At 32.7% G+C, this 26,293-nt stretch overlaps 1 protein-coding gene and 1 non-coding gene across 3 annotated transcripts in view; one reads left to right on the top strand and one right to left on the bottom strand.

Moving 5' to 3' along the window:
* The window catches only part of NCAM2 (neural cell adhesion molecule 2), a 520,048-nt gene that overhangs the window by 150,283 nt on the left and 343,472 nt on the right, over positions 1-26,293 (bottom strand). For both annotated transcript variants that reach the window (XM_055313808.1, XM_055313809.1), the window contains exons 6-8: positions 25,493-25,610; positions 15,116-15,276; positions 14,354-14,499 (exon numbers count right to left, since the gene is read on the bottom strand). In XM_055313808.1, coding sequence (XP_055169783.1) covers positions 14,354-14,499; positions 15,116-15,276; positions 25,493-25,610 — 425 coding nt within the window. The remainder of the gene's footprint in view (positions 1-14,353; positions 14,500-15,115; positions 15,277-25,492; positions 25,611-26,293) is intronic.
* On the top strand, positions 12,520-12,621 carry LOC129502297 (U6 spliceosomal RNA). Its single transcript, XR_008662930.1, has one exon. It is a non-coding gene; the product is annotated as a U6 spliceosomal RNA (small nuclear RNA).

The following is a 26,293-nucleotide window of genomic DNA, read 5'->3' as shown; positions in this document are numbered from 1 at the left end:
AATAGGTAAGCTACAAGAAAGAATGCATATGCAAAGCAAACTTTTTATTATTGTTAGAAGCCTTCAATTAAAGAGAAGGAACTCTTCAGAAAGGATATAATAGAAGTTATTAAAATGATAATACAAAGGAGGAGGAGAACTAAAAATGTTTGATGGGATAAATGAATCAATGCTGCAACCTGAAACCATGAAAAAGAGAAGGTACTGTGTGGAATTTGTCAAAGACATTAAGAGAAGATAAAGCATCTTGTATTTCTATATGGTAGTAATTTTCCTTAAAATAATCCAAAAATTATAAATCAGAAATATCTGTGGTGAATCTTTACAGTGATGTGTATCAATCATTAGACCATGAAAAAATTAAGAACATTATCATTAAAGGGAGATCTGGTGAAACTAAATGCCCGGGGATCAGAGATGGTCTGGGAAATTATACTACCTTGGCTACAAGACATAAAATTGATGAGAAACAGCTTTCATCAAGCCTCTAATTGTGTGCTGGAATATGCAAGCATAAGAAGAGGTCAAATAATTATAACACAGGACAGAGTGTTGTAATTTTATGAGAAGGTACTAAAAAAGCATACTATTAGTGAATAAATATGTAACGTCCTATCTCAAAGTGCTGATCAAAATAGCCAGCCAGGCAGTTTTCTTATAATATAGGAAGAGATGGATAAGGCCTCAATAAACCACCAACATCTTCTCCATGATACACATACAAAAAATGTGCAATTTAATGGCTTGATAATCTCCTATTTCTATACATTTTGTGAACGGAACCTCTTAATTATCACCTTATCTATCCCTTGAATCCAAAGTGCATTTTAATTTATGGATAAACAGATTATTAACTTACTAAGTAATCAAACAATTATATCAATTCATTCAAATTTTGATCAATAGATATGCTACTATTATTTTAGCATTACATGTCTCTATAATTAAAATTTGTCCCTGAATCATCACAGCTCCTATGACTCTGATAGATACAGTGAACTTCAGAGTTGAATGCAAACGTCCACAGAGGAAATTAACTCTCATGTTTTAGAGATATTTAAGTTCTTAAGTGGCTCTGAATTTTGTAATTGAAAGAACAGTGGTCTGCAACTTATCCTTAGTTTACATGAAGAACTCAATAATTAACCAAAATGTATTCAGAGTTAATACCTGTTAAAAATCAACCATCTATTATATAGACCTCAGTTTGTCAGTCAAGGACTCTCAGAAGATTCAAAAGTAATTGGAAACTGTAGTCAGTACATCAAAGATTTGTGACAGTTTTCACTACACTTATTAGTTGCTATGTGCAGTTAATATTCTAGATGGATATAGTAGACACACTATTGAAAAACTTGCAATATTCAAGGATTGATGGAGGAATGTGAAATTTTACTTGGTTGAAACTAATTAATCTTGATAGTAGGACATATGGGAAAAAAGGAGATAACAGAGATTGGAAGAGTGGCCTACCTACAGAGCCATGCAGGTAATAGAAGGAATTTCCAAATGATATGAGAAACTACTGGAAGCTTCTGAACAAAAGAATGATATTATCTGGCTTACTTCAAGTGAAGCAATCTAGCTATTTTAAGGAGACTAATGCACTGAGATCTCTTCAAATCTATTGTAATAATCTAGGCCAAGTAATTATGATGGCTTGGACCAGAGCAGTAATAAGTAGGTGTTAAGAAATGAACAAATTTTGAATATATTTAATACTGGGCTAGAAGATTAAAAAAAAGAATATGGCTGTAATAATAGATAAGAATCAAAGATAACTCCAAGAATTTTAGTCTATGTAACTATAAGGAAAGTGTCACCATTTAATAAGGTTGAGATGATGGAGGAAGAAGCAAATATGAAGATAATGGACAGATCTGTAGTAGATATTTTCACTTTAAACTACGTATTTAATATCCAAATGAAGTTGTCTGGTACATGACTGGATAAAGACTAGGATGCAATGAAGAGGTCCATTGGTTGAGGTTTAGAGTTTACTGGGTCCAAGTGGTAAACAAAGCCATAAGACTAGATGAATAAGTCAGGGAATAAGCATAGAGAAAGGAATTCAAGAATGGGCCCCAAACCAAGAAGGCCTTTAATCACTTAGAGGCCAATTAGAAGGCAAAGATTAATCAAAGGGCACTGAAAGGAGAGAGAAGTGTGGCAAACGAAAACCCAGAAGTATATTGCAAACTAAAGAACAAGATTTAAGCAAAAGAGATAATTTCATTGGGTCACTGTTGTTACTAGGTAGAAAAAAAAAGGGGGGCTGATAATTTACCACTGAGTTTTAAGAAGATGAACATTACTGGTAAATTTGTCAGAGAGCTTCAGTGGAGTGATATGATCAAAGCTTATGTTCAGGAAATAATTGGAGGAAGAAAATTAGAGCAAGGTTAAACAACATTTTCAAGGGATTTTGCTGTGACTACACAGGATAGAAAATCAGTCTGAAATCCTGTTCACGTTCAGAGTTACTATTGAGAGAAATGAGTTTAGTTTCACCGGCATATGGAAGCTATATGAGATATCTATCTATCCATCCATCCATCCTCTGCCTGTCTATATGTTATACACACATATATTCACATATATGAAGGATATGTGTAGTAGGTATGTGTGTATGTTACAGATATACATATAAAATGCATATGTTATATATGCAATATATACATAAAAGAAAAATAATAGAATATTTTTGGAGGTTGACAGGAATGATAAATAAGGTACTGGGTAAAAATATTGTTGAGAATAAGGATCTGAATTACTGGACTGATATTCATATGTTAGAAAGTGTACTAGGAGCCACGTAAAAAACTCAGATATTGCATTCACAGTAACATACAGGTTCAGATATGTATGAGTGTAGATGTAGTAGTAGGAATCTGTTAAAGTTTTTTTTTTTTTTGATTGCTTCTTAATAAAACAGCAGATCATCAGCAAAACTTTGGGGATAGAGGAAATTTGCAAATATGAGGATGTAGGAAATGAACTGAAGATAGTTGTCTAAAACTAGTCAAGAAAATGGACCAGAAGAATGTGGGATGAATGGTACACAACAACAACAACAACAACAACAAAACGCCCACAGGGTATGCACCACAACTTTAAGGAGAGACCATTCAGAATGATTACAAGCTTTTCCTCCATGTAAGCTCAGCTGTCCTACCACATGTGTGGAATAGATGTGGAGGTTAATTAAACCACGAGTGCTGTTTTGCCAGAAACATTTCACGAAGCCCAAAAAAAAAAAAATTGAGCAATGCGTATGAAGTCGTAATTATAATAATAGACAATGAAATTTTAGGCTAGGGATTAAAAAAGTTGAGCAAGATGAGTGGTCTAGGTCAGGGAAAAAACAGTAGAATCCACAAATATTAGAAATGCATTGCTTCTACATATCTGATAGAGTATAAATACATTTTTCTTATAAGTATATGTACTATTAAATATGCATCTAAAATAATCTGAGGATAAGAGATTTAGAAACTCGAAAGAACTTTCTGTGGATTACAAAGCAACAGTAATAATGCTGCTCCAAGATGTAGATCATGACAATGTAACATTAATAGCCAAAACTGATTTACATGTAAAATATTTTTGTCCCACCCTGAATCCCTATCATAAACACCAGTGCTAAAAAGATGGCCGAACACAGCTATTATTGAATATCTTTGTTTAATACATCATTTAACTTTACTGTTCACCTCTGAGTCAAGGGCAATGAAGGCACTGCAGTAATTATGCTAAGGTAATTTTCATTAAAATGTATTCAGGTTTATTTGTTAATTATTGTGAAAGTAACATTCTTTTATGCACCTGTTTTTGTTGGATGCTTAAAGTTGACAACGAAATACATCAGATGTATTATTTTTATGCAAGTCCTTTATTAGATGTTGGATTAAATATTTTCTCAGATATGCTGCATTTATTATATAGTAATTTGAATTTAGTTTTCATATATATTATTTTAAATCATACCCAAATGACTGCATAGCTGTCATGCATTTATTCAAATTTGCTTCATCTTGTTTCTTGAATTTTGTTAATATTATTTACTAAAATATAGAAGTTACAAATACCAGAAAATTTATTTTTTGGTCTATTAATATTCACTGACACCTCCATATTTCCTTATAGCTATATGATTTTATATTTTTTCGGGGACAGTACTAGATTGCTTCATAAGAAGAAATAAATATCAATTGAAGTCGATGTAGGACAAAGTATTTATAAGAAAAAATATTTTCTGCTACAAAGCCATACTGAAATCACTTTCAGTATATAAATAATATGTTTCCCTAGAACAATTCCTGCGAAATCATGAACTAATGTTATCTTACAAACCTGATGACGGCTTCTTTCAAGTAGAAATTCTTATAATACATTTAAAAATAATAGTTCATTAATAAATAATGTTTTTTAAAAGAATAATGACACTCTTATTTTTAAAATATTTCACCGAATTTTATCAAAAGTAGTTTTTAAAAGCATATGTTGAACTTATGGCTTGACTTCTTTGATAATTGTTATTCAAGCTGTGGGCTGGAAACAGAATTTCAGGAAGCTGTAAATGATTGAAAACCCACCTCTCAGCAAGCTCAGTAGCATTCAGGAAGATTTCCAACCTGCCTAATTCTATTCTACCACCTACATCAGATGGGGGATAGAAGTATCCATTTTGCCTATTGCCCAGCAGGGACCTATAATATTGCTCTCAGAGCACTAGTATGAAAAAAATGCATTAGGAGGACCTTAAAAATGTCATTCAAACACAAAATCCTTCAGAAAAGCCCATTATCTCTACAAAGGGAAAAAAAAATACAGGCATTAAAATCTACAGGTGCCAGAAATATGTTCTTTGGCATTCTTCTCTACAATCAGAATTGACTCCCCGCCCCCAATGTAAAGATTTTACTAAAGTAATCTTAATTTTTCTTATAACTGAGTTGTATGGAAAAGCTATATAGAAAAAGGAGATTGCAAACACCGCCTCACTATACTAAGTTATTATTTCAATGTTGTGACTTATACATAGCACTAATTCATAACACTGTATTTTAAATGAACTGGGAATACCAAAGCTAACATAGTTAAGAACCCATGGGTTATGCAGATTATTTTTTTTAATGTATCTTACTCTATGGATAGCTCCTTGAGATCCTCTAACGCACAGCACATTAAAAGAAAGGTGTTCCTTTCAGACATTGATTTTGCAAATTGCGCTAGAGGAATTCAAGAGACTGGGCATTCTTTCATTTGAAATTTAACAATTTCATTATCTGTAATCCTTGATTCATGGAAGTCTATGCCTTTTAATAACTTCTCCCCTTTTGCCATACGATTACCTGCATTAAGCAATACAGCTAGTTCAACTGTATGTATGGATGTCTTTAAAATATTTGAACAAATATATCATCACTGCTCTTTCAATTTTGTACTAAAACATTTTATTGATTTTATTTGCCTATTTATTTTTTTACATTATAGTTCTCACCTTGACCTCTATTCATGTGTTTTTGTTTTGTTTTATCAGTCTCAGAATCAGGCACTAAGAATTGCCCATAACTGCATGCCAAAATGGATCTTCTAGCTTTGGTAAAAAGGTATAAATAAAATTCATCATAAAAGTGATAAAAATACAGCTGTAAAAAATTTGCCCAGAAGTATAGCTACTTAAAAGATATATAAAAGATACAGACATTCTGTCCTTCATACTTAAAGATGATGCTATAAATATGCCATATTTTAGCCTTTCATTTCACTAGGGTATTTATAATAAAGTGCAGATATTTGAAACTCTACAGTCTCTCTTTTAAATCAATAATTGTGGATTTGTTGGTCTTATTTTGGTAATTTCTATTTAAAGAGGAAAATGAAGTTGAAAATCTTTCATTTTTCCTTATAATACAAAGATGCAGCCACTTATGCCATTATTTTTGTTTTTTGTTTTTAAATCAGTCTATGCAATTTTTATCATCCTGGAGCAAGCGGAGTGGAGATATTCTATGAGAGTAGACCTACTCTCCAAGTGCATGATACACAGGCCAACCAGAAGAACAAGTTGAACTGGGTCTGCGATAGCACAAAAAAAATATGCCAAAGCAATATCTGTAGTCTTGTAAAAACGCACTTACATACTCAAAATTGGTATTTTGGATGTGCAAATTGCATAATTCAAAATTGCATATTCATAGGGAAAAGACTACTGATTTTAAATGTGCTTTGATTCCATCTCCCTCCGAAGTTGTATGCACCATAATGTAGAAGATTTTTTTTTTCCACTGCTGCATTCTTTGTACCTAGCAGAGTTCATGCAAACATAACAGTTCTCAGTAGTATTTGTTGATAGCTGTTAAATGAATTTGGGTAAATGATAAAGAAAACATTAGTCATATAAAACCCTATCACTTTAAAGATTATTTTACTGCTTACATTTTATGAAATTTATCTTTTCAAGAAGTCATATTTACTTTAGAGTTAAAAAAAAGAGAGAAACACAGAAAAGGTTAATGTAATCTTCTCATTTTAAATATAAAAGATCTAAGAATTTTCAGTGTAGCTTTTCATGTGACATGAAACATTCAATCCATTACCTTCTGCCTTTCATTAGAAGGGTTTTAAATAAATCATTTTTTAAATGGGAAGTTTCCCGGGACACCTAGGTGGCTCAGTGGTTGAGCATCTGCCTTCAGCTCAGAGCGTGATTCTGGCGTTTCAGGATGGAGTCCAGCATCAGGCTCCCTGAGAGGAGCCTGCTTCTTCCTCTGCCTGTGTCTCTGCCTCTCTCTCATGAATAAATAAATAAAATCTTAAAAAAATAAATAAATAGACTGGATGTTTCCTTAGGTCCAAAGCTGTACATAGACAATAAGGAATAATATCCCAAAGCATAAAATAATAATATAATAATGAATATAGTCATGTAATAATAAATATATGCTGAGATATTTAAATTGTTATAAAATGTAAAGTGTCATATTTTGTTCAAGAAGTTGTATGAAAAAAAAGTTGTTGTATGAAAGAACTGCCTATCCTTATTACTGCCAGAAATCTCTTTGACCTGGTATTTTAGTCTGCAAGAGCATTTTAAGTAAGTATTGTCCAGATCACAGCGTCTAAATACCTGGAGAAATTTGCTTACCACTTCTACAATATTAAAATAGAAAGGGACATTTCAGTACAACTATGACTTCTGTACATAAGTACAGAATGAAATGTTAAAGTATTCATACTTAATTATTTTTAATCTCAAATTTCAGTTTAAATACTGTGAAGTAACAAAAAGCAATATGGGCTTAAAATACAAAAGTTGATGAAGAATCAGCTAGCTTTCTTGGACACAGACACACTTTTCAAAAGGAATTTAAAAGAATGGAAAATCCTATTATTTTAATCACAAAGTTTTGACTTGATCTAAATTCAGACTAGGAGTAGAATTTGGTATTTTACTTCAGCAAAAAATAGGAAGAAATTGTTTTTGAGGTTAACCACTCCACTTTATGCATTAAGTTTATTGGCATCATTTTGAAGCAGTTTTTTATTTTTGAAGATTTTATTTATTCACGAGAGACAGACAGAGAGAGAGAGAGAGAGAGAGAGAGAGAGAGAGAGAGAAAGGCACAGAGACAGGCAGAGGGAGAAGCAGGCTCCATGCAGGGAGCCTGACATGAGACTTGATCCCTGGTCTCCAAGATCACACGCTGCACTGAAGGCGCCGCTAAACCACTGAGCCACCAGGGCTGCCCTATTGGCATCATTTTGAAAGGATCACTTGGTATTAAGGACTGAAACTAAATGAGTTTCTGTTACTAGTATCTGTAATCTCTTTTGCCTTTAATTAATAATGAACCATGTTTGTTTAGGGAAGTGTTTGGTCCCAACAAGAAGAGGACGGGAAATTGGTTTTTGTCTTAATCAGACTATGTGTGAATGTGTTCTACTCCACAAAATTTCATACCTAAACTTTGTATCATGTTAATTCAAAGTATGTTTGACACAAAAAGTAGTCATTTAAAAAGTATAGTCTGTGTATCAGTGAAGGTACACACGTTTAGTATGACTTTGAAAAACAATTTTATCTTATAGCTTTATATTTATTTAATGATATTTAAAACATAACTAGTATATAATCATACTTTTGATTCCACTGACATTTTGGGGTAGGATTAGAATAAATCGAAAACTAATTCAATTTAAAGAAAAAAATAGGTGTATAACAGGCAGCACATGATTACAGAGGAGATGAAGCTGTCAAATGACTAATGTTTGAGAAATTCTGCTTCAAGACAGTTATAACTTACTGCTATACATTTCAAATACTTCTTATGCAATGTAGGGTGGGATTAATTTCTAGTAGAGGAAGGCCTATAATTTATTATGCAGGACAAGTGTACCAGGAATAAGATAATTACAGATTCTGTATCTTAAGAGTATATAAGTGGCATGTGTAAGATGTCATCTCCCAGACAATATTATAAGCACTTTATAATTATTATATAAAACATTCTACTCATATATATGGGGTTGCATGCTGTCATGTTTACCATTTTGTAAGAATTCTAAAAGTAAAAATCACTCCCTGTAGATCTTTTTACTTCCATTTACTCTTAAAATAAAAAGTGACAATATTGCTTTAAAAAATGTTTAAAAGACATCAGGCTTATCAGATGACTATGAAACCATATTTTGAAAACTTATGGACCAGGCACTGTTAAGTCATCTTGCTTTGTGGAGTGTGACATTTTTTTCTTCCTATTTTAATGACCTGTCTAGTCTTTATTACAATGCATAAGGGTTTATTTAGAATCAATATTTATTGCTATGTAATGTGGGAGATTTACATGGGTCCAAAAAATGAATCACTTCCTACAGAGGAAAATTTGGGGGTGTAGGAGAAGACAGATCTGAGAGAGCAGAAAGAAATCTGTGATATTTGGTGTCTCTTAAGAAGAAACACCAGTCTTTCTTTAGCATAAAAGCCTATTCTCATCCAAGCCAGGAAGTTTGAGCCCTCATCTGTGCTCCCTTGCAGGGATGGAGATTGACATCAAGCATACAGTAAGATGAATACTCAAATTCAGATTGTCAACTTCCAAACGGAATGTGATATATAGTTACAAGATCTAGAATTGATATTGCTAGAGATGATTTTATAGTAAATTTCTATATACAGCTATGTCACAGAAGCACAATCTATAAAAACTATAACACTATTCTCCTGTTTTTGTGTTATTCATACGGGACATATGACCATGCTCAATTTTTTTAACTGGTTTCCTTTGTGACAGCAGTCATTAACAGGGAATTAATATGATCATTTTCTCATGCATAAAATATCAGAAGACTGGATACCCCCAAGGACAAGAAAAAAAAACATTTTTAAGATATTCAATTTGTGTCTGGCATATAGTTATGTGGAAACATAACATCTTCATCTCCAGAAACTTTTTCCAGGGACATTTCATTATTATCCTGATTTGGACCTGCAAAAACTGAGGTCAGATATAAGAAGTAATATAGTGAATGACACACCAAAGTGACAAAATTAGGATTATATTTTGACTTGTGTGACATTTTGCATGACATCCCACACTAATTCATCAAAACCTATAATCTTACATATACTAACGTTTATTGAGTAATAAGAATTATAAGAAGGAATGATTTAAAGAAACAGGTTCAAAATAGATGATAAGAATTAATGCCAGGGACTATGTCAAAACACTCTAGAAATATAATCTTACATAATCCATAGATCAATTCTGTGAAAGAAGCATGGTTTTATTTTAAAAATAAAGTTTTTAATATAAAATTAGATTGCTTAGTTTGTAAATTACAAAACAATTTATAAGTTTTAATTCATGGCTGTTTTATATTCCATAAAAATAGCTTTGGTTGTATCTTAAACTTTATATATATATATATATATTTATAATATTATTAAAATTATGTGTATAATATCTATTAAATGAAAGGGCTAGGGATTTATGATTTTTAAAACAAATGTATCTTACGATGACTCCAAAATAATATGCCAATATTAAGCTGTCAGTTTAATGAATTTCTGGATAACATCAGTAAATCAATATTTTTTATGGAAAATCATAAATAATACTTAAGTTGCACTAACGTAAAGTGCCTAGAAATTTTTCAATACATGGGTAATTAAAAGTTAGTTAAAACTGAATTTTTTAATAATAAAATGAACAATGAATTGTTTTTCTGAAATAACAATTAATATTAAAATATTTTTAAAGCTCCTTTTCTTACATATTACACGTTTGAAATTTTCTGAAGTTTTAAAAATTATATATACTATTTTAAATGTAGATAGGATTCATTAAAGTGGATTAGATGAAATAGTCATGAGTTTAAAAGGACTCTGTATTTAAGTACCATATTTTTTGTTATCATTTCTGAAGGATGCTTTATTATGCACAGATCTTTTATGGTATCTAAATATGCCTCATTCAGTTTTCAGCAAAACTACAGATATGGAAAACAACTACCTGTGAGCCCATTTGAGGTGCCTTGTCCACTTAGCCAAGCCTCCCCAAATTCCTGATCCACAAAATCATGAGCAAAAGAAAAAGGTTGTTTTGTGCCACTATGTTTTGAGGTCATTTACCATGCAGTAAGAATACCAGAAGTTAAATTGCAACAATGCATGTACAGTGCTTTTTAAGATGTTATTAACATAAAGTTTGTCAGGCAGTGCACATTTCTCATGGACTCCTAACATTTATTCCATAGGAAGGGAGCTCTGCTAACATACGTACTGGACCTTCCAATTCCTTAATTACTCTCCCCCATGAGAACTAGGCAGACGTTTTATTGGTAAATATGGGGACATCATACTGAATATGCTTTTCCGAGATATTCTCTTTGTATTTTCAGAATGGACACAGGTTCTCCCTTGCTCTCACAGCCATGGTGGTAACCTTAGCAGTGACACCTAGTCTCCCACAGTGGAGGGCTACAAGGTTTAATGCTATTCAGGACTGTGCTGTGTAAGTCTATCTAATGCTCTAGTTTGGTATAAGACATTCACTTACCTGCAGATTTAAGCCACATGACATTTAATCCCCATTTATTTCTTTTGTTTTAGCTGGTGATTAAGAATTAGGCAAGGAAAGTGTATACTATTGATTGAGACCACATACTTTGAAAATCTACATTGATGAACATATTTGCTAAATACATTGTCATATTTCTGGGCGAAGTTGTAAGTTTGAGCCATATTGCACTGATGTTGTTTCACTGTCTATGATCTAAATAATTAGCAGTTTCATTAAACTTTGATAGTGTATGCATGATGGGAAGTTTTGATTTGTTTTGTTCAGTATTTCCCAAGCCCCTATCAGCTGCCAAGTAATCTGTTAAGAGCATATTTCTGTTGACAGGATTAGTTGTTAAATATCATTTGACTTAGAGAATTGTTTTTCAGGGTATGGCCTGAATTCAATCCATATGATACCAACCTTATAAGTTTATTAAATATGTACTTCTTGGTCCTGTGTTAGCATTACCAAATCAACCCTGGGAAATGGGATTCTAGAGAGTGCATTTTAACAGGCTCTCCAAATGATTCTTGTTGAAAATATAATCTCATGCTTTTCGTGACAAGAGATAGGACCTGAATATACTCTGTGATACTGTTTAATCAAATCTTAGGCACCAGACTTTATGGAGTCTATTAACAACTAGAATTTGTTCCAAATAACAGAAATAAGATAAAGTATGCTTTGAAAATTATGTAATATGGCAAAGTAATATAACAAAGAAAAAATAAAGTTTATTGAATATTTACAAAATATAAAGAGTTTGGTATACTCCTCATTTCTTGTTCTTTAAGGGAAGTATTACTATCCACATTTTAAAGATGAAGAAACTCATATTAATAATAGAGTTCAAATAATCTTGTCAAATGGCAGGGGTGAGATTCAAACGAGATATGTCTTATTTCAAAGCTTAGGTCAAACATTCAGTTTTTGAATTTTGGCTGCTGAAGAAGCTAGTAATGTTAGGAGAAAGGAGGCTTACCACGCAGAAAATAAGATATGAATCTTAAAATAACTTTGGAGAAATGTCAAGATAGAAAGTGAATAACCTACATTTCTTATATACTGGATAAAAGAAAAACCATTTGGAAAAACAAAAGGAAAAAACATTTGGAAAAACCAAAGAGTATATGGGTTCTAGAATTGTGGTAACAAATAACCCCCCCACCCCACCAAGAAAAGATGAATTATTTAATAGAGAAAGTTTTGTTCAAACAAAACCTGTTGATTATTGTTCATACCTACTAGAGAAGAAATTTCTGTGTGTTTTGGGTGGTTTGGAGTTTATAGTGTAGAAAAAAATATCATAGCCTTCTAGTTACTTGAAAACTTCATGATTAAAAAAAACTGAACATAATGTGTCTCTCATTTTTGGTATACACATAAGGAAACATCTATTAAATGGAGAGTGAACACTATCTTTAAGATGAGAACTTTTAGTTGCTGGCTTGTTCCCTTTGGCAGCACATATACTAAAATAGGAAAGATATAGAGATTAGCATGGCCCCTGTGTGAGGATGACATGCAAATTCGTCAAGTACTCCATATATTTTTAAATAACTTTACATCAAATCATTCATCAATAAACAGCTACTAATGAAAAAAAAAGATGAGAACTTTTAGAAATTTTACAGCAGACAAGAAAATAATGGAAGCATGAGGTAGGAATATGGACGTATAATTGATAAGGGCTTATAGACATGACAATCATTATTCTTGAGTGATCTTGTCTAAAGAAATGTACTGAATTGACAAACAATTACCTACAGTTCTATATATCTATTTATATATATATATATATATATATAATTTAAAATAGTTTTATGGAGGCACGCCTGGGTGGCTCAGTGGTTGAGTGCCTGCCTTTGGCTCAGGGCATGATCCTGGAGTGCCAGGATCGAGTCCCACGTTGGGCTCCTTGTGAGGAGCCTGCTTCTCTCTCTCCCTATGTCTCTGCCTTTCTCTCTGTGTCTCTCATAAATAAATACATAAAATCTTAGAAAAAATTAAATAGTTTTATGGAAACATACCTTTCAGATTTGGCAACTATGTCTTAATAATATCTGTGATTCTCTAACAAGAAAATGTTAAGGCAAACTCTATGGTTTCTCTGGATTGCCAGAAGATATTTTATAAATTTGATTTTCAATTTGTATATATAAAATACGAATACCAAAATAACATAACTATTACCAAAAAGGATTAACTCTTAAAAATGCCATTATGAGGAGGAAATGAGGCAAAGAAGTGTGATATATAGATATATATGAATACATGTCATGTATATCATATGTACGTATGATACATACATATGTACATATCACATATGTGAATGCAATTCTTGCAAAGAATAAACAGTAAATAGTCAGGGAGGTAGCTATTTTGTCAATTTATGGAGTTATCATATTGTTAAAAACTACATGATGAATTGGAGGGATAGAGAATGTCTTTTAGATAAATTGGTTTCAAATTTTTCTGCTATTAATGTTGGTAAGTCAAAGGTATTTATATTGTAGAAATCACTGTCCATCACAGATCTGAATTAAATAAATGAAAAGTTTAAAAGGGGTTCTCCTTAATATTAAGAAAAGAGATCTGTAATATTAATTTTATCCTTTTTACATGTGTGAAATGTCAGCTCATCATATCACGAATTCAATATCTTTTCCTTTCTGTTTCACTTTTGTCTATACTTTGGAGTTTTATATGAATAATGAAAAATAACAATAATAAAAAATCTATTAATTAATTTGTTAGAGATTTTAATGCATTCTCAGAACAGGTTGCCTATTACAGGGGAATGGCAATTGCCAAAATGCTGTATTTTGTTGTGTTTGGGCTTATTTCTCTTTATTAGATACTAAATTACATGAAAGCCAAAACCAATCTCCCACTGCATAACAACAATTCTAAAGAGTAAAGAGTTAATAATGAAGCAGAATCTGGTGAATTTGAATGGTTTTCATTTTCACAGCATGAAGTGGGTGAGCTAAAATTGTAATAACACAATTTATAGATTCAATGTATGCTAAAAGTCCATGTAAGCAAACAATAATATTAGCAACCTAAGATTTTTGTGGCTTAATGAAAACATCTTCAAATATCACACTTTCACTTTTTTCTCCTCCACTTAGTTTTAGGCTGACTGTGGTAGTTACCTTTTTAAACCATTTCTTGCATTCCTACAAGTTACTTAAGTTGGAGTCCACCATGAGATTTAATAATACACAAAACTCTGAAAATACAATGGCATTGAAAATCATTATATACTGAGTTCTTATTACCTTATCGCCTTCAGAAAATGTGATGCCATCTACTGCTCTCTTCCAAGTGATTTCTGGAATAGGCTCCCCTTCTGCTTCACATATAAGAGTGACTTGACCATTCTCATAGGTAGTCTCATTTTTAAGCTGTATTATGTGAGGCTGTACTGTAAAGAATACATACGTTATTCAATCTGTATGGAAGGGAAATACTTCCATTTAAGTCCATATTAGTATAGTATAGAATTTTTAAGTTTGTAGCGTTACAGCAGCATGCTTTGCTTGAATGAGATGCCAAGAGACTTGCAAAGTACAGGAGAAAAAGCTTTAGAAAATAATTCTCATTATCATAAAAATAATTTGAAGTGGCTTAGAAACAAACATGCAAATTATAATTCCTTTTGAAATTTTGCAATTTAAAAGACCTCTAGATATTTTTTCCTCTCTTAAACTACAAAAATAAAAATTTCCTCTTTTAAAGTCATATGGTACCTATGTTGAGGAGTATATATGTGTTTATGTGTGACATTTGCATATTTACTGATTATCTCTTAAATTTCTATCTCCTATTATGAGTTAGCCAATATTTTGCAAGAATATACATGTATCATTTCATGTAATTCTTAAAATAATTCTCTCCGGTAGCTGCAATGCTAAAATATATTTCAGATGAGAAAACACATTTAATTTTGGAAAAGTTAGTGACTATAAGTGACAGAGGAGAATTTGACTCAGACCTCCCTCTAGACACTATAATTTTAACCACTATGCTAGAATACTTACCAAAGACCTGGAGGAATGCCTGCTTTTCATCTTCTCCTGCTTTATTTGTGGCCCTGCAGACATAAGGACCCGCATCACTATTAATTATGTTCCTGACAGTGAGCTCTGTATGGCTTCCTTTCAATACGTACTTTTCATTTTCTTCAATGAACTTGCCATTCCTAAAGAAGAAAACAGAGGTTGATCTTCATAAATCTGACTTTGTAACTCAGGGGGAGATTGTATTCCATTTTTTGACCAGTAGTCGTCACCCATTTCATGGGTTTTGATAGACAAAGCTATATTCTAATCATTAAGTATACTCTGAATAGCCCAGTGAATCTCAATTATTAGATATTCAAATTATACTTGAAAATTGCTTTGAATTTAGAGACAAGAATAACATCTGAGCTATGCTGAAATCTTAACACTGACCTTAGGCAAAAAAGCACACTGGTTCAATTTTTACTTTGCTTACTAGCAAAAAAAATTTTTGTTTAATTGATCTTAACTCCCTATATACTTTTTATTTGGTAAGTCAACACATGCTTATTGACTAAGTTCCTAGGACACTTTAACAGAATTTTTATGGAAACATCCATTAAAGAAGTTTCAAAGTAAATGCAATTTAAATATGTTACAAATTTATATCGCAAATAAGTACCAGCGATGAGAGGGTAAGATGAAAAAATTATGTGCAAATGCAGTTAGAAAAATTATGTTGAATATTATTATTTAAATCATTTATGAGAAGAAACCACTTTTCTTATATATGTTCCCTCTTAGATACAATTAATTTTCAATATTTTCCAAGTTCTTTTCGAGTTGAAATAGTCTTCACTCTCTTCCAGTTCTAGTTTTTGTTACCTATTAAAACAATGTCTTTTGAACTTTGTATAATAACTTATAGTAAGAAATACTTTAAATATACTTACATCTTAAACTATTTCTACAATTCCCCTTCATATGTGTGAAACCTTCTTATACTGTACATTCTCTTCCATTCTAATTTATTCTCATTTCCTCTTCCTCCTCCTTTTCTTTCTCATTTAGTTTTCCCTCTATGTTTTTCTTATAATGGTATTTTGAAGAACTGAATTGATTGTAAGGTGCACTAATGTAAAACGTTAAGGATAGGTCCTATTTTGAAGAACTGAATTGATTGTAAGGCCCATTAATGTAAAACGTTAAGGATATGTCCTAAGGGGATGAGACATCTATTTGGCCATACAAGTTTAAATTAAAAAAAAAAATCCTGAAAGAATTATAACAAATATTTCCTAGAATGAAAGAGAATGTTTCTTCAATACACTAAATGATCTTTCCAGTGAATTCTAGTTTCACTTTCCAGAAAGCATTGGCACATATCCTAACATAATACTTCTCCTTTTATGACTCATTAACATCTGCTTTTCCATTTCTTATTGACATCTCTAAAGATATCATGAAATGTGCAAAAATTTCCTAAGAGCAGGGTTCAAGAGTAGAGTTTGTAAAATACTAATATGTATATATATCTTGCTTTGTTTTTTTTAATGTATATTGCTTTTGGTTTTTATTTATTTATTTATTCATGAGAGACACAGAGAGAGAGACAGAGGCAGAGACAGAGGCAGAGGGAGAAGCAGGCTGCATGCAGGGAGCCTGATGTGGGACTTGACCCCGGGGTTTCGGATCACACCCTAGGCCGAAGGCAGGCGCTAAACTGCTGAGCCACCCAGGGATTCTCCTGATTTGTATTTTTTTTATAGTTTATTCATATTTTTATTAGTCTAAATCTCATAACAACTAAAAATAATGTTTCAGTAATTTTGTCTAGAATATAATGTATAGTTAGAACTTTCACAGCAACTAGTAATACAATGTATTTCTTACTCTAGTCAATAGAAATTATTAATTTGTGGAACAAGAAGAACAATAATAATAATACACTAGAGGTTTAAGCAATTTATGCCTTATAAGACACTTTCCTTATGTATTCTACTGACTTCAAAACTCACAGTTAGCTCATTTGTTCATTTTCACTCCTACCTTCATTCACAGATTAGAGAACTAATTTTTTAAAAAAATTAATTATTTATTTATGATAGTCACAGAGAGAGAGAGAGAGAGAGAGAGAGAGAGAGAGAGAGAGAGAGAGAGGCAGAGACACAGGCAGAGGGAGAAGCAGGCTCCATGCACCGGGAGCCCGACGTGGGATTCCATCCCGGGTCTCCAGGATCGCGCCCTGGGCCAAAGGCAGGCGCTAAACCGCTGTGCCACCCAGGGATCCCCGAGAACTAAATTTTTAAGTATGATTTTCCCAATCCTGAAATCACAGATGAAGATACCTAGATTTACACAGTAATATAAGCAACAGATTAAATACATTCTAGTGTTCTTTCTGATAGAGTTATTTCCCCACCTCATTTGGAATATTGTGCTAAATGTCTGAAGTACAGCAAATGAGTGAGACATGGCTACCTATCATGAAGAATTCATAAGATTGGCAGTAACAGCAGTACCAAAGGATAAGGAAAATCCCATTAATGAATTTTTTCATATTCTTTTTTTGTGTTGGGTAGGGGCAAGGAAGGATCTCTATTTTGGGAGAGAAGGAAAAAGAATATAGGTGAAAAATTCCGGAAATTTTCATGGGAAAAAAAAATATGACTTGGGCTCTGAAGCAGATGGGTAGATCTTAAAGAGATTTAGAGGAAATAAGTATGTAAAGACTATGGTCAATTTAAAAATATCAGCAAGGGATATAACCAAAGTAATAGCTCTTTAATACCTATCTCCTAATAAGCCTGTGATATAGAATATACTTGTTATTATTTACTATCCACTTCTGAGGAATGTTATGCCTGAAAAAGACTCCCAAAGAATTCTGACTGAATTCTGTAAGCCCAAACTTTAAGATGCAAACCAATTCTCTAAGTAACCCTTTTCTAGGCACAAGAAAATAGGGATTAGAACTAGGGAATTAGTAGAAATTATAAAGAAGTGAGGATAATTCCACTTTAAACCATAATGGAGTAACAGGGTCCATATCTACCTTCTCATTGTAAACTCCAAACAACACTAGACATAGACTAAATAACAGTTTTCAAACACTATCAACAAGTAGCTCATGAGGGTGACCTATAAGGACCACCACAGCCTACTATTTACAGACTGCTCCAAGCTGTAGCTCATAGAGAGAGAACCCAAACACAAGCTAGGCAGAGTTCTCAGCTGGAGGAGGTTAAGGTAGCTAGAATTTGTGGATCAGAGAATATAAGAAAAGACAGCTACACAAGAAAGAGGGTAAAGAGATTTGCAGTGCACCCCCAAATCATCTTTAACTAACTCCTTATAAGTGACTGCATGCCAGTAAGGCTTTCCCAGTATATGGAAGGAACCACTGAAAAAGACAAAGCACAACAATCCCAGAACCAGGAATACTTTGCATCTCAACCATCCAGAGTATAAAGACCTCCCAAAATGCAGGACATCAAGTCACCTCTTTAGAAGAATATTGCTTCAGTAATGGAACCAAGTTAATTCAAGCTAAAGGCGGCTCTGCATCCACTAAAAGAGCCTAAAAGCAATTCTCAAAAGATCAAACTTTTCCCAAGTTTACTTTCTGCATCTAACTAGAGTAAGAGAATACAAGAATATCCAGGACTCCAGAACATAAAATCCTTAGTACCTGGCACTCAACCAAAAATTACCAGGATAGTATATAAGTGGGAGAATATGACACATAACAAGGAGAAAATTCAATCAACTAAAAAGATCCAGAAATGACACAGATGATGGAGAAAAGACTGTTAAAATAACTATTCTAATATATTCTGTATGTTCAAGGAAGTTAAACACGAGTGTTGTAGGAGAGGAATAGAAAAAAAAAAGAAAATCCTCTATAATAGAATGTGTAATAAATATCAAATAAATAGAGTGGTGGTTCAAGATGGTGGTCCTGACCTAAACTCCTCCCACAGACACACCATATCTTCAACTACACAGGGATCAATTCTCCTTGAAAAATACTGGAAAACTAGTTAAGAGCTTCTTCACAATAAAGATAAAAGGCTACACTGAGATAGGCAAGAGGCAGAGACATGGCCTCACCAAAATCCCTATCCTCAGTATGGCAAATCACTACTTGGAGGGATCACAAATTTATAGTTTCTAAGTGAGGAGTGAGGACTTTATACCCCATAGCAGACACCTTAGCCCTTAGGTATTATACTGGAGAGATGAGCACCCAAAATATCTGACTCTGCAAAGCAAAAAGGCTTACATCCCAGACATCCAAAAAGCTGTGAGAAATAGAGAGGCTGCTTTTAAAGGTCTCATGCAGACTCATTCACCCTAGGAATCTAAAAAAATATGTGGTTTGGAAAACATCTTTCCATATGCAATGGAGATTCATTAGCATGTCCTGGAGACACAGGGGTATGGTAGGACTTTCTCCAGGGGAGAAGATGATGGTGAGCACCATTTTTACATTCTCATCCAATCTTAATAGTATAGTAGGGCTTCCTCCATTCCCTGTGTTCTACCATAGCCCTGCTTCAACTTCTTGGCTTGTCCTGCCCATGAGCTTTGATGGCCCTGCAATTGCCAATTGGTTCCCTCCTATCCTGGGCTCCCTCTGGGTTCTCCCATAGCCTCTCTGAACCCAGGAGGGGTTCTGCCCATATGCTCTCCTTGAGTCTCAGTGGAGCAAGTTGTTCATTCAACTTGTGTGTGCTTCCTGATTAAGAATAAATCAGGCTATATAGGTAAGCACAAAGGTTCTAGAGATGACCAAAAACTAGGATAAGGTTGAATGAAAAGTTTCATCATCCAATCAAGGCCATTACTTCTAGAATGAGAGGTAGCTGTTCCACCCAATACACAGAAACAAAAATACAGAGAAAAGCAAAATAAGAAAACAAGAATACATTCCAAAAGAACAAACAAGATAAAACCCCAGAAAAGAAAAAAAAAAAATCCTTGATGAAATGGAGATGAGTAATTTATCTGACAAAGAGTTCAAATTAATGGTCATAAAGATGCTCACTGAATTGGGAGAAGAATGGACAAACACACTGAGAACTTCAAAGAGACAGAAAATATAAGAAAGTATCAAATAGAAGTCACAGAACTAAAGAAAATAATAACTGAACTAAAAATAGAAAGTGTTTCAACCACAGTTTGGATGAAGCAGAACAGAGCTGCAACCTGGAAGACAAGACAGTGGAACTGTCTTGAACAACAACAAAGAGATTTTTAAAAAGTGAAGGAAAGGGACAGAAAACTTGTTTGAAGAAATAATGGCTGACAACTTAACCAACCTAGGGAAGGAAATAGACATCCAGGTCCAGGAAGCATAGAGAGCTCCAAAAGAGATGAGTCCTAACCTAAGAGATCCATATTATGACACATTATAATTAAAACATCAAAAGTTAAAGAAAAAGAGAAAATCAATAGACCATCTCTGTAAGAAATGTTAAAGGTAATTCTTCAAGCTGAAAAGAAAAGGTACTAGCTATTAACAAGAAAACATGAAAGTAAAAATCTAATTGGAAAAGGCAAATATATGCTAAAGATAGTGGATTAACCAATTAAAAACTTACAGTGAAGGTTAGAAGACAAAGGTAGTAAAAGCAACTAAAACTACAATAATTTATTAAGCTATATACATAAAATGTAAAGATGTAATATCCAACATCAGAAACATAAGCATGTGGAATCTAAAAAAAAAAACAAAAGAAATGAACAAACACAACAATCTCATGGATACAAAGAATGGACTGGTAGATATCAGAGAGGAAGACAGTGGGTGGGTGAAACGGGTAAAGGGAAACCACTGTCTGGTCACAGACTATAACTAGACTTATTGTGGTGATCACTTTATAATGCATACAAAAATCAAATTTGATGTATATCTGAAACTAATAATATTATATACCAATTTTGCTTCAAAAAAAGTCCTTCCTCAAACTTATAGAGATAAAAAATGGGATGATGAAAAATACTCTGATAGATTTGAGAGCAGATTAAACATTGCAAAATAAAACTATCAATGAACTTGAAAATATGTCAATATAATTTATTGAGTTTAAAGACAAAAAAATTAGAAACAGAAAAAAGTACTCAAAGTTCTATCTGGTATCATTTTATTTCTAAACAAAGTTCTTTAATAATTTTTATAATATTGATCTGATATTGATAAATATCTAAACATACAACAGACCTTCAAAAGACATGGAACAAAACAGAACTGAGCACAAATATAGACAATAGTTGTCAAATCAGTAAGAGTATAGATGTGAAGAATACTAATCAACTAGCTGATTTATTTGATATTTAGAGACTACTCCACACAATAGTTGAATATAAATATATACATATACACACACACATACATACATATGTATACACATGGATGTGTGTGTGTATGTATGGTCAAATGCAAACAAAATATTTAAAAATATAGATCATAAAATGAAACCTAATAAATTTAAATAAATTGATAACATATGCAAGTATGTTTTCTGACAGTTATGGAATTTAAGTTAGAAACTAATAACAGAAATACATATGAAACAAATCAACAGCATTCTAAATAACCAATGTCAAAAATAACATTACAAGAACAGATTCGAAGGGACACATGTACCCCAATCTTTATAGTAGCATAATCAATGATAGCCGAATTATGGAAAGAGCTCAAATGTCCATGGACTGATGAATGGATGAAAAAGATGTGGTATATATATATCCAACAGAATATTACTCAGCTATCAAAAACAATGAAATCTTGCCTTTTGCAATAATGTGGATGGAGTTAGAGTGTATTATGTTAAGCAAAATAAGTCAGAGAAAGACAAATACCATAGGATTTCATTCATATGTGGAATTTAAGACACTAAACAAATGAATATGGGGGGAAAAAGAAGAGAGGCAAACCATAACACAGATTCTTAACTACACAGAAAAAACTGAGGGTTGCTGGAGGGCCAATGAGGGGGATGGATTAAATGGGTAATGGGGATTAGGGAGGGCACTTATTCTCATGAGCAATGGGTATTATACCAGAGTGATGAATCTCTAAAATTTTATACCTAAAATTAATATTACACCATATGTTAACTCAATGGAATTTAAATAAAATTTGAAGCAGACAAAATAACATGACAAGAAAAAAAATTACAAATAATCGAACTAAGAGTGCCTGAGTGTCTCAGTCAGTTAAGTGTTTGCCTTTGGCTCAGATCATGATCTCAGGACCCTACGATTGAGCCCTGCATCAGGCTCTGCACCCAATGGGGAGCCTGCTTCTCTCTCTCCCTCTGCCCCACCCCCAACTCACGCTTAAACTCTCTCTCTCTCTCTAATAAATAAAATCTTTAAAAATATATTTGAACTGGACAAAAATGGAATTGTGACATATTAAAATTAGTAAGGTGCAATTAAAGTATTATTTAAAGGAGAAAAGGTATGCTTATATTAGAAAAAGTATAAATGATTGAAATCAATAAGTATCCACTTTAACTGAAAAAGAAGAGACTATTAAACACAAAGTTAACAAAAGAAAGACAATAATAAAAATAAAAGCAGAAATCAATGAACTAGAAAATAGAAAAACACAATAGAAAATAATTGAAATCAAAAGCTGATCATTGAGATCATTCTTTTCATAAACCTCTATCTAGACTAATGAGGATGAAAAAGAGAGTAGAACAAATAACCAATTACCAGGTTATCAGGATGAGAGAGGGAATATCAATATAGATAATGCACAAATTACAAGTATAATAAAATAATACTATAAATGACTTTAAGCTAGTAAAAAACAATGAAATGGACAAATTGCTGGAAATATATATACATATATATCAACAGATATATGTATTACTGGGATAGACTTAGATGTATGAAAGAATCTGAATTTGTAGTTAAACCTTTACACAAGAAAAGTTCTAGCACAGCCTGTTTCACTAGAAAATTTTCCAAATATTTAAGTAAAAAATAACAAGCATTATATAAACTCTACCAGAAAACAAAAGAAGAACGCTTTCCTAACTCATTCTGTGAGGTCAGTATTGCCCTGATCCCAAGCAAGTCAAGAACAACAACACAATAAAACAGTTATCTCTCATAACTGAATGTGACAATTTTCACAAAATACTAGCATCATGACTCCAACAAGACATCAAAAAGACAATGCAGCATAATCAAGTGGGTGCATTCAAGGAACACAAAACTGTTTTAACATTTGAAAACTAATGGAATTCCCTGATTAATGGGCTAATGATAAAAATCCATATGGTATTTTCAACAGATAGAGAAGAAGCATTTGAATGGAACAAAGAAAGAGATACTTTAGAGGTAGCTGCTTTTACTGGCATTTTGGCCTCACCAAGTGCTCCTGATTCTCTTTGTGAATTTTTTTTTTAATTTTCCCCCATTCTTTGGTCCTTAACTATTTTCTTTTTTGGCTTCTCTCATACCCCTTGGACATATTATCTCTGTGCAACAGGGAGACTGGGTCTTTCTCGTTGGGCTGCTACTCTATATTACCTAATGATTACAGGATTTTTTTTTTGGGGGGGGGACAAGGATAACATGCTTTTATCTGCATATAAAAACAAAAACTTTTGCTAATACTAATTTTAAATTTGTTGATGTCATTATCATATACTCACTCCCATTCTCCCATTATATATTAAATACCTAGAGAACGTAACAATTATTATTTACACCATTAGAGGGATGAAACAAATGCCATAAAAATATAAAGATAAAAACATTATAGATTTAAATGACTTACTACATTAGGTTCTGATTTTGATTTATTCTAGCCTCTATGATAATTATGTTTCCACCTAAATATGAGAATTTTGAACAAATGTTGAACTTTAAGACAGAAATCTAAACAGAAGGAAGTCTCTCTGGAAAGATACAATGATGAGAATGAGATTCTAGAACAATATTTGTTAATTGTAATGAATGATCCAAGAGCTTTTCTTGCTGCAATTAGATGTAATATTGACTTTTAAGGATACACACCAGAAACCAGTAGTCTCTGAGATACATGATCATTATCTGGGGTGAATATGTTCATGTTTGATGTATAATCCTTTAAAAAATACCAACAGTATGTCAGCAAGGAATTAATGTTTGCAAAGAACATCTATTTCTCTATTTGAAGAAACATCTTGTTTATGGCTACCTGCCATATTAAATAGATAAAAGTTTGAAATGGGTAGAATATCTGTAAGTGCTCAGGAAGTAATAGAAAAAAAGGGAATCAGACTGCAATTATCCTTCTTAAAATAGCTTTTTAAAAAATCTAATCCTCACTATGGCTACTTTTGTCAATGTGAATATATTTCTACTAATTGTTTTCTTGTGATTATTCTTACATTATGGGTTTATGAAGTGTAGAAGAAATTCTATAAATATCTGTAGCCATGTTTGAGTGGTAACCTGAACTAATAACTAATATGTATTAATAACATCCATTTGTAAAGTTTCATTGTCTCTCTTTTTTTATTTTTTTAAAGTTTTTATTTATTAATTCATGAGAGACAGAGAGAGAGAGAGAGAGAGAGAGAGAGAGAGAGAGAGACAGAGAGAGAGAGACAGAGAGAGACAGAGAGGCAAAGACAAAGGCAGAGGGAGAAGCATGCTCCATGCAAGGAGCCCGATGTGGGACTCTATCCCAGGACTCCAGGATCACGCCCTGGGTCAAAGGCAGGCGCAAGACAACTGAGCCACCCAGGGATTCCCCATTGTCTCCCTTTGAACAGCAGATCCACAACCTAAAAGAATGAAATATGTTGATAGCTGTTTGATGTTAATAGAAATCAAATAACACTCTAAAATCTAAAACAAATATATAAAAGTAAACTGTCAAAGAATAGATTTAGAAAAGAGAGTTTATTCATTTGATGAAGTAAGCTTTTTAAAAATGACATTATATTTATGGAAATTTAACTGTACATAATGAGCTTTTTTCCTGAATAATATGGTACATAAATAAAATACGTAATTACATTCTAATAAAATATGATTTCTATACACATACAGTGATGGTGCCATTAATTCTAATATTCCTATTTCTAGACACTCTCTAGCAGTAACATTAATGTAACGTAGTTGAATCAGTCATTAGATTTCTGGGCCCATTTTTGCTCAAACGTGCCTTATACAAAGAATAACCAATGCAATGGGTGTAGCCTTTGACTTGGGTTCCATCTCTCTGTTAATCTCTCTAACAATTTAACCTAACCAATTTAAGAGAAAACAAAACCATCATGACCTTTTATTCAAATTCAAAAGAATACTTTTATTCTTGATAAAATCACATCAGAAATATGGTTCCATGAAATTGATTCTGGACACAAGTCAGAAGGATATGTACGCACAATAACCTACCTGTACCAGGAGATGGAGGGCTCAGGAGAGCCAGAGGCCCTGCAAGATAACGTCATCTCTTCTCCTCTCTCTGCTGTGGCATTAAAGGTTTTCTGAGGCATTGTGATTGCTGGCGGCACTGAAAAAAAGAGATGAACACAGATTAAATAGAGATGAAAAACATTTCATCAACACAATTGGGACTTTCTTACAACTACTTTTGTTGTTGTTAAAATGCTAAGCTTCAGAACCTGATAGCTTACTTCTATATCTTTGTTTCAACAGGACGAACTTGGTTGCACAGTAAGTGACCTTAAGACCACTGACCTGCCTTCCAATGTACAATAAGTAGATGATTCACCTTAATATTATGTTACTATTTTTAACCTATCAAACTAGATGAAACAAGAAACTAGACATTTTAACAAATTTATATATACATACGTTTATGAAATATTTCTCACAAAAAGACAGACTATAGCGCCCTGATTGACATCAACACTGAGATCTACTTGGAGCATAAATGGATTTCCTACTTGGGTTCTCATTGGTGTATGTAATTCTATAAGCAATCCTTCACTGCTTCAAGACAGGGCTTTCAAATTAGGTGTCAAACTATAATGTTCTTTCTGATTAACTGCACTTAATTTCTTCATACAACTATAGAACATTTTATGAAGAGAAACTGCTGGAGCCATAGAGAGTATGAAATAGATTTTCATGAACAATTCAATTTTAAAATTAAGCTTCCCAATTTCTAACTAATTACATCACAAAAACTGTATAGGCTGCACATTTTGAACATGTTGAAACTGTTGCTAA

The sequence above is a fragment of the Nyctereutes procyonoides genome, unplaced genomic scaffold (genome assembly GCF_905146905.1).
Source record: "Nyctereutes procyonoides isolate TBG_1078 unplaced genomic scaffold, NYPRO_anot_genome, whole genome shotgun sequence".
NCBI classification, from domain to species: domain Eukaryota; kingdom Metazoa; phylum Chordata; class Mammalia; order Carnivora; family Canidae; genus Nyctereutes; species Nyctereutes procyonoides.
Note: the sequence above shows the minus strand (reverse complement) of the source record. Positions and strands in the feature narration are given on the sequence as shown.